At 46.2% G+C, this 14,993-nt stretch overlaps 2 protein-coding genes across 3 annotated transcripts; both read left to right on the forward strand.

Annotated features, from left to right (window-relative positions):
• Nucleotides 1-489, forward strand: LOC121456983 (transcription factor BTF3-like). Its single transcript, XM_041665574.1, has one exon. The coding sequence runs from the start codon at nt 1-3 to the stop codon at nt 487-489; it is 489 nt and encodes a 162-aa protein (XP_041521508.1).
• Nucleotides 490-7,924: 7,435 nt separating this feature from the next.
• On the forward strand, nt 7,925-11,548 carry Pld6 (phospholipase D family member 6). Of its 2 annotated transcripts, none has more exons than XM_041665201.1 (2): nt 7,925-8,388; nt 10,203-11,548. In XM_041665201.1, the coding sequence occupies exons 1-2, from the start codon at nt 7,968-7,970 to the stop codon at nt 10,448-10,450; spliced, it is 669 nt and encodes a 222-aa protein (XP_041521135.1). In that variant the 5' UTR covers nt 7,925-7,967; the 3' UTR covers nt 10,451-11,548. The 2 variants fall into 2 exon arrangements, with proteins under 2 accessions (XP_041521135.1, XP_041521136.1); XM_041665202.1 differs by having other exon boundaries at nt 7,925-8,384.
• Nucleotides 11,549-14,993: the final 3,445 nt, after the last annotated feature.

Consider the following 14,993-nt stretch of genomic DNA (forward strand, 5'->3'; position numbering starts at 1 on the left):
ATGAAAGAAACGATCATGAACCAGGAAAAACTGGCCAAGCTGCAGGCACAAGTGCACATTGGTGGGAAAGGAACTGCTCGCAGAAAGAAGAAGGTGGTTCACAGAACAGCCACAGCAGATGATAAAAAACTGAAGTTCTCCTTAAAGAAGTTAGGGGTGAACAATATCTCTGGTATTGAAGAGGTGAACATGTTTACAAACCAAGGAACAGTGATCCATTTTAACAACCCTAAAGTTCAGGCGTCTCTGGCAGCAAACACCTTCACCATTACAGGCCACGCCGAGACAAAGCAACGGACAGAAATGCTTCCCAGCATTCTAAACCAGCTTGGGGCAGACAGTCTGACTAGTTTAAGGAGACTGGCTGAAGCTCTGCCCAAACAATCTGTGGATGGAAAAGCACCCCTTGCTACTGGAGAGGATGATGATGATGAAGTCCCAGACCTGGTGGAGAATTTTGATGAGGCTTCTAAGAACGAGGCAAACTGAATGGAGGGGACTTCTGAAGAAGTGACTCTTGCAGAAGTTACAGGAGCTGCTATTTTATATCATGGCTGCTTTTTAAAGGTCTTTTGTTTATGGATCTGATCAAATCTGGATCGCTAATATTTTTAAGCCCAAGCCCCTTGGACACTGCAGCTCTTCTCAGTTTTTGCTTAAACACAATTCATTCTTTGTAGCAAATTAAGCTGAAGAAGCCTGGGAATAAAGTTTGGAAAAGGGTTAATAAAAAAAAAAAAAGAACGAGTTGTGTGTGTGTATACATGTCAGACTACCTATAGGAACGAGGTGTGTGTGTGTATACATGTCAGACTACCTATAGGAACAAGGTGTGTGTACATGTCAGACTACCTATAGGAACGAGTTGTGTATACATGTCAGACTACCTATAGGAACGAGGTGTGTGTACATGTCAGACTACCTATAGGAACGAGTTCTCTTCCATCTTCTATGTTTTGAGGATTGAACTCAGGTTGGCAAGCTTCATGGCAGGTACCTTCACTTTCTGAGCCCTTCTGACAGGTCATATACAGTTTCAACTGTCTGAATAGTTTGTCGTTTATAGCTCCCATGTCTTCCATAGGCTGTCACCGTCTTCCCTTTGGCACATCTTGTATAGCAATATATCATTTGGACTTTTATGTAGCTTTTTCAATTTTACTTTTTTTAAGTTGTTGGATATTTAAATTAAAAAAATTGCATATGAATATTTTGCCTGCATGTGTCCTCTCTATGCAGCCATTGACTGGCCTGGTACTCACCCTGTAGACCAGGCTGGCCTTGAGCTCAGAGTGATCCACCTGCTTTTTCTTTGGGTCACCAGCTCCCAAATAAAAACAACATGGAGGCTTATTAATTATGAAAGCTCGGCCTTAGCTTAGGCTTGTTTTTAACTACGTCTTTTTTTTTAAGGTTTATTTATTAATTATGTATAGTGTTCTGTCTGCATGTATGCTGCAGGCCAGAAGAGGGCACCAGATCTCATTACAGATGGTTGTGAGCCACCATGTGATTGCTGGGAATTGAACTCAGGACCTCTGGAAAGAGCAGTCAGTGCTCTTAACCTCTGAGCCATTTCTGGAGTCCCTAACTAGCTATTTTTTTTTTTTTTTTTTTTTTTTTAGTTTTTCAAGATAGGGTTTCTCTGTGTAACAGCCCTAGTTTTCCTGGAACTAGCTCTTGTAGCCCAGGTTGGCCTCAAATTCACAGAAATCTGTTTTGAAGTGATGTCTTCAGCAATAGAGCCTTACCGTTTAGTTGGGCAATCAAGATTAACAGGGCCAGGTGTGGTGGCGCACGCCTTTAATCCCAGCATTTAGGAGGCAGAGGCAGGTGAATCTCTGTGAGTTTGAGGCCAGCCTGGTCTACAAAGCAAGTTTCAGGACAGCCAAGGCTGTTATATAGAGAAACACCTAAGAACCAACTCTTCATTTCAGTGATTCTTTGAATTGTTTTTGTTTCTATTTCATTGATCTTAGCCCTGAGTCTAATTAATTTTTGCCATCTTCTCTTTTTGGGTCTGAAATCTTTTTTTGTTATCGATCTTTCAGGTGGGTCATTAAGTTGCTAATAGGAGATACCTCTCCAATTATCTGATGTATTTGGTTCTTAGAACTGCCTTGTGTTCCACGGGTTTGGGTATGTCGTGTTTTTATTTTCATTCAATTCTAAAAGTGTTTTATTTCCTTCTTGACTTCTGTATTGACCTATTTTCCATTCAGTGGTGAGCTCTTCAGTTTCCATGGTCTGTATACGTTCTGTTGTTGATATCCAGCTCTAATCCTTAGTGCTCAGACAGGATGCACTACACTGTCTTGACTGTCTGTGTTTTGCACTGGGATCTAAGCATTTGGAGCTAACGATTGTTGAGGTGTTTCTAGGTGTCGATAATCTGGTCTTGTCTTTTCTGGGCAGTTAGTTGTTCCATTCTTTGGTTGCTGTTGCCCTCTCTGGACAAAGTGTGGTGGCCGTGGGGTCCCTGGTAAAGAGTGCTTTCATAGTCTGGTGGGTAGCAGGAAGGAATGGAAATAGGGTAGGAGGGAAGGCTGAGAAGCACTGAGGGAAAGAGCTAGGTGGATCTGGTCTGCAGGAAGAGGTGGAGTCTCCAGGGAATAGAGGTAGGGTGGGAGGAGAGGGCTCCTGCAAGCAGCCTGCTAGAGGGCTGAGTGAGACTGGAGAGATCACTATGGGGGACCAGCTCTGCTGGATTTAAGCATCAGGGTGGAGCCCACAGAAGGTCTGTTTGTTAGATTTCCGAGCACAGAGCAAAGAGACAAAAGACAGAAAAAAGACCAGAATCTGACCTCCACAAACGAGACTGTTTATTAGCACACACCGGCAGCCACTCTCCTACAAGAATGGAGGGGTCTATGAAGGGAGTGAGTTTGTCAGGCTCTTAGAGCCAGGTGGGTCAGGGGCTTAGGTACTAGGAAGATGATACATTGGTGGAGGGTACTTGCAGATTGCAATGACCTCCTCCTGGGCTTGTTTTTCCCAACACTACCCAACTCTTTGCCCCTGCCAGGGTTGTTAGGTTGTGGTTGACTGACAGCGGTTGGGCAATGACAGCAGACACCTCAGTGGGATTTCTGTTTTTCCGTGGCTGGGGACATTCTAGCATTTCAGATCCTGGAAACAAGAAAGGAGTAGGGTGTTGTCTTTTTCTTCGCTGTTCTGAGCTGAGGTCGCCAGTTGTTTGGAGAGGGTAGTCCGGGTTGAAGAGGTTTGTCCTTGGGTCCACTTAGCAGGAACTAAGTTTGAATTTGATTGCTCTGCTGGATTGTTCCATTGCTGTCACGTGTTCCTGGAGAAATAACTGGTAGAGGGTCAAAAGTAGATGATTTGGTCACAGAGTAATGTAGCAGATCGTTCTTTGGTCTGCCAGCTCCCGAATAAAGATACGGAGATTATTTTATTAATTATAAAAGCGTTGCCTTAGCTTATGCTTATTCCCAGCTAGCTCTTCAAACTTAAATTAACTTAACATGATAATTAATTATCAGTGGTCAGAATGGAGAGGATTCCCGAAGAGTTGCTAAGTTCGAGGAGTACTAGATCTGTGGTCAAGGTTGTGGAAGAATGGGGGGAGGGAGGAAGTTTCCCTTCCAAGTCTAGTTGTTCAGGGTGATAACGACCAGTTCCACCACCAGCAAGAGCTGCACCAAAAGCAAGCTAGCCAGAGTGGCAGAACTAGGGCACATTGAAGGGAGGGGAACAGGAAAAAAGAGAGGATTGGTGGGAAGAATTGTGTCTGGCCTGAGGTGAAGGGAATGAAGTTCACTTATAGCCAGAGTTTCTCCACAGTGTCCAGGTCTTTTGGTGGATGTATCAGTGACAAAAAATAGTTGTTGGAGGGTGAAAGCCTTTGTTTGGGTGTGGGGGAATACTGGGCATTTTAGGGGAGGTGTTTTATAAGTTAAACATTTAAAAGGCAGGGTAAAATTGTGAGTAGTAAGAAGTGACAAGGCTCTGCGGAGGAGCCAGGGGGGTTAAGAAATGAAAACCCACACCGAGGAGGAGCTCTCTCAGATCACGTAGGATCTGTCAGTGTGACGCAGCGTGGTTCCGGCAGGAGCCTGCAAATCCATCCTCTGCAGGAGTCAGAACCACTCCTTCATTTTGGAGTTCTGCGGCCGCCAAAGAGTGGAGCTGGTCCTGAAGGATGGTAAGCTCATGTGGAAGTCCCTTAAGGCTGTTTGAGAGTAGCTGAGAAAGGGAAACGGATGCAAAGCAGGCTTCGTGCCAGCTGCTTTAGCACCCAGTCCTGAAAAGAATGGGTAGAGGGGCACGAAGAAGGATGAGTCAGAGGGCACGTGAGTCCCCTTTCATAGGTCACCCTAACTGCTTGTACGGGTTTGGCGCACACATCTCTCTAAACTACCTCAAGCTGACAAAAGTGCCAATGTAGAAAGGGCGGTAGTTAGAGGACCTCGGGGGGGACCATTCTGGGGGACACATGAAACTTAACGGAAGACAAAGAGATCTAGAACGCGAGTCAGCGATTAGGGGGTTATGACTGTACGCCCTTGTGGGGAACGTTAGGGGACAAAGTGAAAGACCGAAAATGTTACATCAGGATCAACATCATTTTTGTGAGGTTAAATGCAGTTGTATAACTGGCTTGACCAGAGTTCTCTAGAACAAGGCAACTGTGATCAGCTGTTTGTTACATCAGACTCCTGCTTAAGGAACAAGCACCTGGAAACTTTGTCAGTTAGAGTCAGCATCTAAGTGACAATTTAAAAGAGAAATAGAATCCTATTGTCATTTTTTATAGGAGTATTTAGCAACATTCCACAGACATCACTTGGATGTCCTGAATAATTTTCCGAAGCTGTGAGTCTGATGACAGTGTCTGCCAGCCTGCTTCCATCAGGGAACATGGGTGGTTTGGGTGTGGACACTGGAATTAGCTTTTGCTAAGAAAGATTTTTTTTCTTTTCTTTCTTTTTTTATTTAGATAGGGTTTCTCTACATCACTCTGGCTGTTCTGGAATTCACTGTGTAGACCAGGTTTGGCCTCAAGTTCATGGAGACCTGCCTGTCTTGTTTAGAATGTTGGTTACAAGTTGTTATGGATAATGGTCAGGAGAAAAGCTAAACAATGGATATTAGATTCAGAGTTCTTGTTTTTTTTTTAAAGGGGGGGGAGTGCTGTGGGACAATGGTGTGTACCCTGTCAATTGTATTTTAACAAAAGGCTGATTGGCCAGTAGCTACAGGAAGTGTAGACAGGACAACCAGGCAGGAAGTATAGGCAGGACAACCAGGCAGGAAGTAGAGGCAGGGCACAAGAAGAAAGCTTGGTCTGCAGTCGTGACCCAGCCATGGAGCAAGCAAGATGTGACTGCCTTGCTAAAAAAGGTACTGAGCCATGTGGCTAACATAGACAAGAATAATGGGCTAATATAAGTTATAAGAGTTAATAAGAAGCCTGAGCTAATGGGCCAATCCAGTTTATAATTAATGTAGACCTCTGTGTGATTTCTTTGGGACTTAACCATTGCGGGAACCTGGTAGGACAGAAACCCTGACAACGCATATGTAAATTTCTCTCGATTATAAAATTCTAAACACCATGAAACGGAACAGTGACACACGCATCACTTATTGTGGGAGACTTCTCTCAGAGGCAGTGCTAGGGGACGTCTGGGGCCTTTGCCCAATACATGCAACAGCTTTTTATCGCTATGCTGGTGGGCTCCCTCTGTATTTTTTAGGTTTTAGCCTGCAAGCCCCAGTTTTTCCAGAAAACCTTGAGGTCTTATGCAATTAGGACCTAATTGCATACAATGGGCTGGGAAAAATGAATGGCTGCTCAGGTGACCTTCCTCATGATTTTGCCTATCTTCATTGTGAAGGACTTTAGCTTTTACCAAGTTCAGCTGTAATTATTTTAAGAGGCACCCCTGAAATTATTTTAGGAGAGTTTTTTTTTCCCCAGTTTTTCAAGACAGGGTTTCTGTGTTTAGCCTTGGCTGTCCTGGAACTCACTCTGGATAGCTGGCCTTGAACTCACAGAGATCTGCTTCCCGAGTGCTGGGATTAAAGGCATGGGCCACCACTGCCAGCAAGCTAACTAGTATATATCATACATGTTTATATATATATATGTTTTTATATATATAAACTGGAAAAGATACCAAGTTGCAGAGTGATGTAGGTACCTGTAACTTAAGACGCCATCAAAGAGGAAACTGTGAAAATCCTGCCACCTAAGGTCACTCAGAAAATGTTGGTATCGGCTTGTTTCTTTCTTAGTTTGCCCATGTCTTCAGAACTAGAAACTAGAAATACAAGTGGGGCATAAACAAAGGCAGACCACAGGCATAACGCAAAGGAGTCCCCAAAATAGAAAGACCATCCTATCTCAGGGGAAGCAGGCTTGGAGACCCAGTCGAAACTGCAGGCGTTAGGACCCAGTATAGCTTCTACTATCTCCAGCCCTCCTCCAGTCTCGTGGCTACTGGGCTGGTTCTGGACCTTCTCCTGGGGCAGAAATGGGTCATGTATGTCATAATGGACATGCTTAGGCTGAACACAAGAGGGGTTCTCACAGGAATCCCTGAGGAGCCCAAGCCTCCACCCTTCCTCTCTTTCTGAGCGTCACTCCCTCCAGCTCCTGGGCAACTCTCTGGGCGATGCCGCTACCGGCTACCGACCTTTGCAAGAAAGCCTGGTGGGTTCCCTGGGAGGCCAGTCCCTAGCTGAAGAACCCAAGGATGACCTAACCCCCACCCCCGTGGAACATAGCAGGTGCTGGGGAGTTGTCAGTTCAAGACTCCCTCTCTCTGAGGCAGGGAGGGGAGCAGAGAAAAATGTAGAGCTCAATAAAAATCAGTAAAATTAAAAAAAATGGGTAAAAAAGATTTTTCTCTCTGTTGTCCTCTTCCCTGTGCCTCCTCCAGGGTGGGAACTTCTAGTTGGCATGTTTCTCTGAAACCCATTTTACCCAGAATTCAACAGTTTAAGTAGGTATATAAGATGCAAAAATCTGTGTAGGGACTTAAGTTCACTCAAATTGAAAAAAGTTCACCAGGGAGAGGGTAGCATCACTGTACAAACTCTCATGGCGAGGAAGTCCCTGAAGTTTTGGTCTGCTCCATCACTCGTTTTATTATTTATTTATTTATTTATTATATATACAGTGTTTTGTCTGCCTATATGCCTGCACGCTAGAAGAGGGCACTAGATCCCATTATAGATGGTTGTGAGTCACCATGTGGTTGCTGGGAATGGAATTCAGGTTCTTTGGAAGAGCAGCTTAACGGCTGAGCCATCTCTCCAGTCCACTCTCTCTCTCCTTTCCTCTCCCCTTCTCCTCACTCCCCCTCCCCTCTCCTCCCCTCTTTCTTTTTTCCCTCCCTCCCTTCCCGTCTCATTATCTGTCTTTCTTTCCTTCCTTCCTTCTTTCCTTCCTTCCTTCCTTCCTTCTCTTTTCTCTCTTTCTTTTTCTTTCTCATCCTGGTTTAGATCTTCCGCTGGCCCAAGCAGAGTTGACTATCATTATCGTTACACCGTTTTAAGGGCTTTGAGTTGATCTACCTGTTGTTCTTTATGGTCCATTTAGGGGCCTGTTGGTCAGCGACAGGGAAGGTGAGCCCTGAGAGTGCCTCCAGTCAAGGGAATTGTCAGCCCTGGGCACAGGCGCAGAGCAGCGTCGCAGTAGAAGTGGGTGCGGGGTGTTTGTAGTGTGTGGCTGGCTTGGTGGCTCGGACCATGGTTCTAGCCTGTGGTCCCTGGCACACAGCTGTTAGTCGAGTCCCGAGTGCCCGTGCCTCAAGCTTTCAACACTGAGAAGGGTGAGAGAGCAGAGGATAGCCCAGCAGCTAGAAGCTAGCCCAGCCCCTGGCTGGGGGCGGTCCAGAAGGGGGCGTGGCCAGCCGGGGTTGGGGGCGGGGCCGGGCTAGCGTGTAGCGGACACGCGCAAGCGCCTGGTTTAGCCGCGGGCTTCTGAGGTGGCGGCCATGGGGTGCTCGAGTTGGCGGTTGGTGGTCGCGGCCGGCGCGGGTGTCGCGCTGGCCCTAGAGGCGCTGCCGTGGCTACTGCGTTGGCTGCTGGTCGGGCGGCGGCCACGGCGCGAGGTGCTCTTCTTCCCGTCGCAGGTGACCTGTACCGAGGCCCTCCTGCAGAGCCCAGGCTTGCCCCCCAGGCCCTCCTCGGGCTGCCCGTGCAGCCTTCCTCACAGCGAGAGCTCACTGAGCCGCCTGCTGCGCGCGCTGCTGGCTGCCCGCTCCAGTCTGGAGCTCTGCCTCTTCGCCTTCTCCAGCCCGCAGCTGGGGCGCGCCGTGCAGCTGCTGCACCAGCGCGGGGTGCGCGTGCGGGTCATCACTGACTGCGACTACATGGCCCTCAACGGTTCGCAGATCGGCCTGCTGCGCAAGGCAGGTAAACCGCCGCCGAGGGTGCAAGCCAGAGGAGGGCTAAGTGGCTGGAGGACTTATTTGACGCCCCAGCTTTTCAGGGGGAAGGTGGAGGCAGGCAGGCGCGGGTGTGAGGGGCCCAGGCTTATAGAACGTTCGGTTCCGTGACTGTGCTCTCCACGAGAGTAAGGTGTGCGGGAATTCCCACTTGTTCCTTGGCTCTGGCCTCGGAGGAGGAGTTTCTGAGGTGGTTGCCGGCTGAAAGGCGAAGGAAGGCGAGGAGGGTAAAACGTAAAGAAGTTTGAACCCAGTCAACAGTGAGGGACCCTCGGCTACTTCTGCGTGGACCACAGGGGAATTAGGAGTGACTAGTGGCTAGTGTTGGTTAGTGAGTTTTCCCCTAGGCTGGGTGGTCACTGGGAAGTGGGCCCTACAGTGTGGCGGATGATCCATTGCCTCTGGGCCCACAGCTGTGTCTGGCTAGCCTGCAGCTCTGCCCCGGAAACAGGTGGCGATCTCTATCCTCCTGTGACCCCGGTTTGCCCTCTTTTAAGTGGCGGACCCTGCAGGAATGCAAACTTTGCTAGATTCCTCATTTACCCAAGAGTCAGTCCCCCTCCCCCAACCCAGCTAGCCTGAGCGTGCCACAGTGAGGAGAGGTTTGGGAAGCCCTAGGAATGTTGAGGCTTTGCGTTGCTCTTGAGTTTTCCTTGCACACAGCCTGCCCTCCGCCTTCCCTCGGAGAGTGTAGAAACCGGGTCTGCTTCAGACAACAACTTGCCCTGTGTATATCACCCAGGGCGGTTCAGTGACAGCTACTCCCGCCTTCCTTACTGGCAGAGCCGTCTCCAGTCAGTCCATCATTTTGGTGGATGGGCAAGTAGATGTCACGGTATTCAGATTTTGGGAGAGTCGTAAAACAAGAACCAAACTGCCATCACAGATGGAACTTCTACTGATGATCTGGCCACAGCTGAGTGAGTTCCAGATTGTTCCATCAACAAGTGCACCATCTGTCAGCATTTGGTTCAGCCCGGTACTTGTGGGGAAACACATAAGTGAGAAAGGTCTGGAAAACTTTACAAAGATCATATAGGAAGTGAGGTGGCGAAGATAGCTGCAGAGGCATTGAGAGTGCTGGAGAGGCATTCAGGGACAGCATGATGTCCCCAAGTCATGAACTAGCTGCTGGGGATTGACTAAAGCAAGGAAGAGGTCCTCTGTGGTCTGTGGTGAGGTGGCTGCTGCCAGACTTGGCTGTGATAGCAGGAGATGGGTGGAGTGGGGGCAGAGACGGGAGTGAAGGAGAGACCGGTAGATCACCTACCCAGCATGTGAAGGGTCTGGGTTTCATCCCAGCATCCCTGCCAGAAAACATACCCTCAAAAGTAAGAAGCCAAAGCCAGAACTGTGGTCAGGATAGCAGGTTCAGGTGTGGCCCAGCTTTTTCCATTTAGCTAGTGAGGCACCCTGGGAGGTGTGAGTCAAGTTGGCCAGCCAAAGCCAAAGCACACTCCTCTCCTGCCTAGGCTTGTGTCCTCCAGTGACTGAGTGACAAGAAAGGCAAGGGTATGTCACATGTTTGACTCCTTTCTCTGAAGGATTCTGAGGTAGTGTTTATAGACTTAGGCTTAGTTGGGTAGTGTGAGTGAGTGGGTTGTTCCCCAGAGAAGTGTTTGGTGTCATCCAGAGTTCTTGCTTTCAGTGTGGTGACATGGATGACAGACTGCCTTCTTCCTGTCATCTCAGTACCACCCTGTAGTAGCTGGCAGAGGACATCAGCAGGCTTGGGGTAGCTGCACCTCTGTGGGCATAATTAAGGCTGCCTTGGCTCCACAGGTATACAGGTACGGCATGACCAGGACCTTGGCTACATGCACCATAAGTTTGCCATCGTTGACAAGAAGGTGCTCATCACTGGCTCCCTCAATTGGACCACACAGGCCATCCAGAATAACCGTGAGAACGTTCTGATTATGGAGGACACAGAGTATGTGCGGCTGTTCCTGGAGGAATTTGAGCGCATCTGGGAAGAATTTGACCCCACCAAATACAGCTTTTTCCCCCAAAAGCAGCGAGGGCACTGACCCTGCTCTGTCTTTCTCAGTCTTCCAGCTTGCAGTCCTGGATGCACTAGGCTGATAAAGTTTTCCTGTCCTTGTATCACCATCAGAAATCAGGGAGGAGGCGACAGTGTGAGCTGTAGGCTGTCCTATAGCAGTAGTTGCCTACATAGACAGGACATCCTCTTTAAGTGGCTTCTGGGCATCACTAGGCATGTCTGATAGTATTGACTCTCCGCAGTTGGCCTTGCCTCCTTGCAGTTAGTCACAAGTGAGCACCACCAGTTGGCTATGCCTGAGGTTGTCTCCAGGCTTTGCTTCTAATTTTTCATACCCCATAACATAGGAGCAAACTGTGGACTGAGAAGTGCCCTTGCCTCCAGCACCTGTGGACTCATGGCTGTTTGCTCAGTCATGATCAGGAGTTGATGACTGGGAGTACTGGAGGTAATAAGAACTGCCCAGGCTGTCATCTCAGCCCTGGGGTGAGCATTCCCAGGGAGTCAGAGGAATAAGTTTCTCATATGCATTTGTGCCATTTTCTACATTTTTTGGTTTTATATGCAAATAGCTCAAGTGACATAAGAGCTAGAGTTTTGTCATTGTTCATGCTTGTGTGCATGACAAGCTCCATGTGGCCCCCTAATGTCAGTCCGAGTGGATAGTGACCTTTAGCTCATGGAACCATCAGCAGCAGATACTGCTCAATACGTGTTTCCTTGTTTTTTTGTGGGGAAAGAGGCCGGAAGATAAGGTCTCACCATATAGCCCTGACTGGTCTTCAACTCAGAGAGATCTGCCTGATTCAGCCTCAGGTACTGGGACTATAGGCATGTGCCACCATTCCCAGTATTTTCACCCTTTTTAATGTTACCTTTTTACTTAGTGTTAGACAAGTAAACTTGATGTTGATTTTCCACAAGATGGAACAGAAACTGTAAAGTATAATACTCAGAAGTAGTTATGTTGAAGAAGTTCCTTGCCTTCTGGAGCTTGTGAGTTCTTAAGTGTGTGCTCAGGTGGGGGGTGGGGGAAGATAACAAAATGTCCTTTGAGTGACAATGCCATTGGGGACCTTGAACTTTGGCATATTCAATAAATATTTTAGAATATGAACTGTTACTTGTCTGCCTTAGCCTACTGCATACTTTTAAAACATTGTAGGGTAGTATACAGCTATTTGGACACCTGTGATGAGGATAGGAGTCCTTGGGAGAGCAACAGCCACCTCCTGGTTAACTCCTCTCTGGTACTATTTCCATACCTCCAAAATTAGAAGCATACTTCCTAGCCTGTTTCTCTTTGTCATCTGCCTGATGGTGTGTGTCTTCCCTGATTCCTATCTCCATCCCTTCCAGGGAAGGCTGGTATCCACGTGGCAGCATGTGGCTGTCAGGGGCTAAATAGCTTTGCTGAGTTATCTGCAGTTGTAAAGAGATATTACATCATACACTATTTTCTTTTCTTTTGCTTGACTTGAGACTGTCTATGTAGACCAGGCTGGTCACAAACTCAGTATGGCCCTAAGGCTGGCCTTATATTTCTGCCTCCACTTTTATTTTTCCTAAAGATTTATTTATTATACATACAGTGTTCTGTCTGCACACCAGAAGAGGGCACCAGATCTCATTACCGATGGTTGGGAGCCACCATGTGGTTGCTGGGAATTGAACTCAGGTTCTCTGGAAGAGCAGCAGTGCTCTTAACCTCTGAACCATCTCTCCAGCCCCCTGCCTACACTCTCTAAGTACTGGGATTACATGTATGTACTATCACACCTACTTTGGGTGCTACAGGGTAGTACATGTGGGTGTCTCATTTGTCTCAGTTCCATTTTAAGATGATCTTCCCCAGCCGGGAGGTGGTGGCACACCCCTTTAATCCCAGCACTCGGGAGGCAGAGACAGGCGGATCTCTGTGAGTTTGAGGCCAGCCTGGTCTACAAGAGCTAGTTCCAGGGCAGGAACCAAAAGCTACGGAGAAACCCTGTCTCGAAAAATCCAAAAAAAAAAAAAAAAGATGCTCTTTCCCTAAGAAATGGTATTAAAAACCTTTGCTGAATGAAGATCAACTGACCATTCACTTTATATCTGGGTTTATGTCTGGGTTCTGCATTGTCTGAGTGTGGAACAGCAGCGGTGGTCTAGATCAGTAAGAACAGCAGTAGGTTCTGAGAAATGGCAACATGAATCCTGTTTCCAATTATAGTCTTAGTCTTTTACATCTCCATGTGAATCTTAAAATGAACACACCAATTTCTGGTAAAAAAAATATAAAAACATCTAGGATTTTGATAGGGATTATGTTGGTAGATTAAGTTGGGGTTACCATTTTGAATTTTCTGACCCACGAGTGTGGATACCCTTAATTTCTCTTGATGCTTTTAGGTTTTCTGTTCACTCACAAATTTACTGGGTAGCGAAGGAGATACAAAAGTAATTACACATCAGAGAGATGACATAACTCTTATTAGAAGGTAGCCACGTTCTTGGAATCACAAGTGAAAGAAAAACACCTTAGGAAAGCTAAGAAATGGCTTCCAGCCTGCGAGAGGGCATGGATGACCAATCTGGAAAAGGGACTGAGATGAGTTGGGATTAACAGTAGCACTTAGCATATTAGAAACATATTTGTTTCTCCTTTTCCTCTTTTCCCATCTTTAGGCTAAACTTATTGGTAGTGCCCAGGGCTGTTCAATACACTTGAGGCTTGCATTTTGTCTTAATGTTTTCTACATAACTTTGGTCTTTGGTAGTCTAGAAATTTTTGTTTTGTTTTTTTCCTGTCTTTTGAAGAATTTTTGTTGATAGTTAAGTCTTTTACATCTAGTTTTTCTTTTTCTTTTTTCGGGCTGGAGTATCTTATATCAATGTTTGTAGTTTGAGTATGATTTATTACTCATGTTACTGTAAATGAAATTACTTATTTATTCCAGTCTTCAGAACTGTGTAGACATACAACTGAGCTCTGCATCCCAACTTCCCAGTCTTCAGAACTACTGTGTAGAATGCAATTGAGCCCTGCATCCTAACTTTCTTCTTAGTAGTGTTAACTGAATGAAAAATTGAAAGGAGACCATGACTACTCCTTAAGTATGGAGAATATTTTTATTGTAGGTCTGAAGAAGGCAGGCAGTAGGGGAGTCCAGGCTGAACATGACCAGCAGACTAAACATGACGAGCCACTGACCAAGAGACCAAGACCAGAGTAACCAAAATGGCTGATATATAGAGGTCAGGCTGGGAGAAGGGAAGTGGAAACCCAACCCTTGGGAGGGAAGGTTTAGAGTAGAGCAGGTTGAGAAGTGCTGGGAGGAGCCATAGGTACTGAGTGATGGGGGCAGGGAGCTGGCCAGCATCCTCTTTGATATGTTGATATGCACCCGGGTTTATGAGACCCACCACAGACAGATGTCACCTAAAAGGAGTTTTCCTTCTCCTTTCAGTCAGAGTGCCTTTTTCTTCATGAACTGCCTGGGCTAGATCCGATGTCTTCAGTGGGATCCGATGCTAGGGAAATGTCAGTCTTTTATTACTGTGATCAGTTTGGTGGGTGGGAGATTCTTTTCTGTTCTTGGTTTTTGATTTTGTTTCTTCTGGAACTCACTTTGTAGACCAGGCTGGCCTTGAACTCAGAGATCCACCTGCCTCTGCCTCTCAAGTGCTTGGGATTAAAGCTCCCCCCCCCAGCTATTTTTAAAATTTTAGTCATGAAAGAGTGATCAGCTTGCTAACTAATTTTAAATTATACTTACATATCAGGTTAGTTCCCCAAAGCTTTTTGGTGTACATTTTCTCATAGTTTTTAATGGGCAAAAAGCTATTGAAAAGTCCCTAAACAATTGCAATAACATACTAAAAATATTCTTTTATGTCTTTTTATATCTTTCTTTTACTGTTTTATAACATAAACTAAAGTTGATTTCTAATTGGTATAGAAACTTTTTTGTATTTCCAGTCAGTTTCATATTCTTTTTAAATAAAGCCTGTAACAATATTGGAAAAAAAAAACCCACCCCAGTTATTTTAACCTTTTGAGGGGTTATTATGGGGACAGATAGGGTCTTTCTGTTTAGCCCAGGCTAGCCTCAAACTCTGAATCCTCTTACATCAGAACATCAGGTTGGCTGCCATTCTGTTTGGCCTTATTTATTATTCTAAGTATACTAAAGAAGATACAGCAAACATCAAGAATATATCATAATTAGCAAACACTGTTTTGTTAAATTTTGTGTTGTCTATTTTAGATTATGATACTTTAAAAAACACAGGCATAATTATATTGACAGTAAATCCATGTAGGACGGGCTGGATGTAGTGTTGCACACTGGTCCTCAGTGAACTGAAGATGAGGCCAGCCTGAGCTCTAACTCCAGGGCTCATGCGGTAGAGGAATTGTCCAGCATTCTTGAGGCCCTGGGTTTCAGCTCCAGCACCACAAAACAAAACACGAAAGCTCTATCTAATACGACAGTTCTAGTACCTTGATTAATAAAGGAACTCTCACTGGACTTTTTTCCTATTCTTTTAACCCCTGAAGTTTCTTTACCAAGTCAAAGTACCTTAGA

Source organism: Microtus oregoni, unplaced genomic scaffold, assembly GCF_018167655.1.
Source record: "Microtus oregoni isolate MIOR12 unplaced genomic scaffold, Mior012 000015F_ref0000493, whole genome shotgun sequence".
NCBI lineage: Eukaryota > Metazoa > Chordata > Mammalia > Rodentia > Cricetidae > Microtus > Microtus oregoni.

What these genes read in the sequence shown, in the direction of transcription:
- LOC121456983 (XM_041665574.1), top strand. Translation starts at nt 1, where the DNA reads ATGAAAGAAACGATCATGAACCAGGAAAAACTGGCCAAGCTGCAGGCA.
- Pld6 (XM_041665201.1), top strand. Translation starts at nt 7,968, where the DNA reads ATGGGGTGCTCGAGTTGGCGGTTGGTGGTCGCGGCCGGCGCGGGTGTC. An exon ending in CGGCCTGCTGCGCAAGGCAG is followed by an intron (nt 8,389 to 10,202) that starts GTAAACCGCCGC and finishes TTGGCTCCACAG; the next exon opens with GTATACAGGTACGGCATGAC.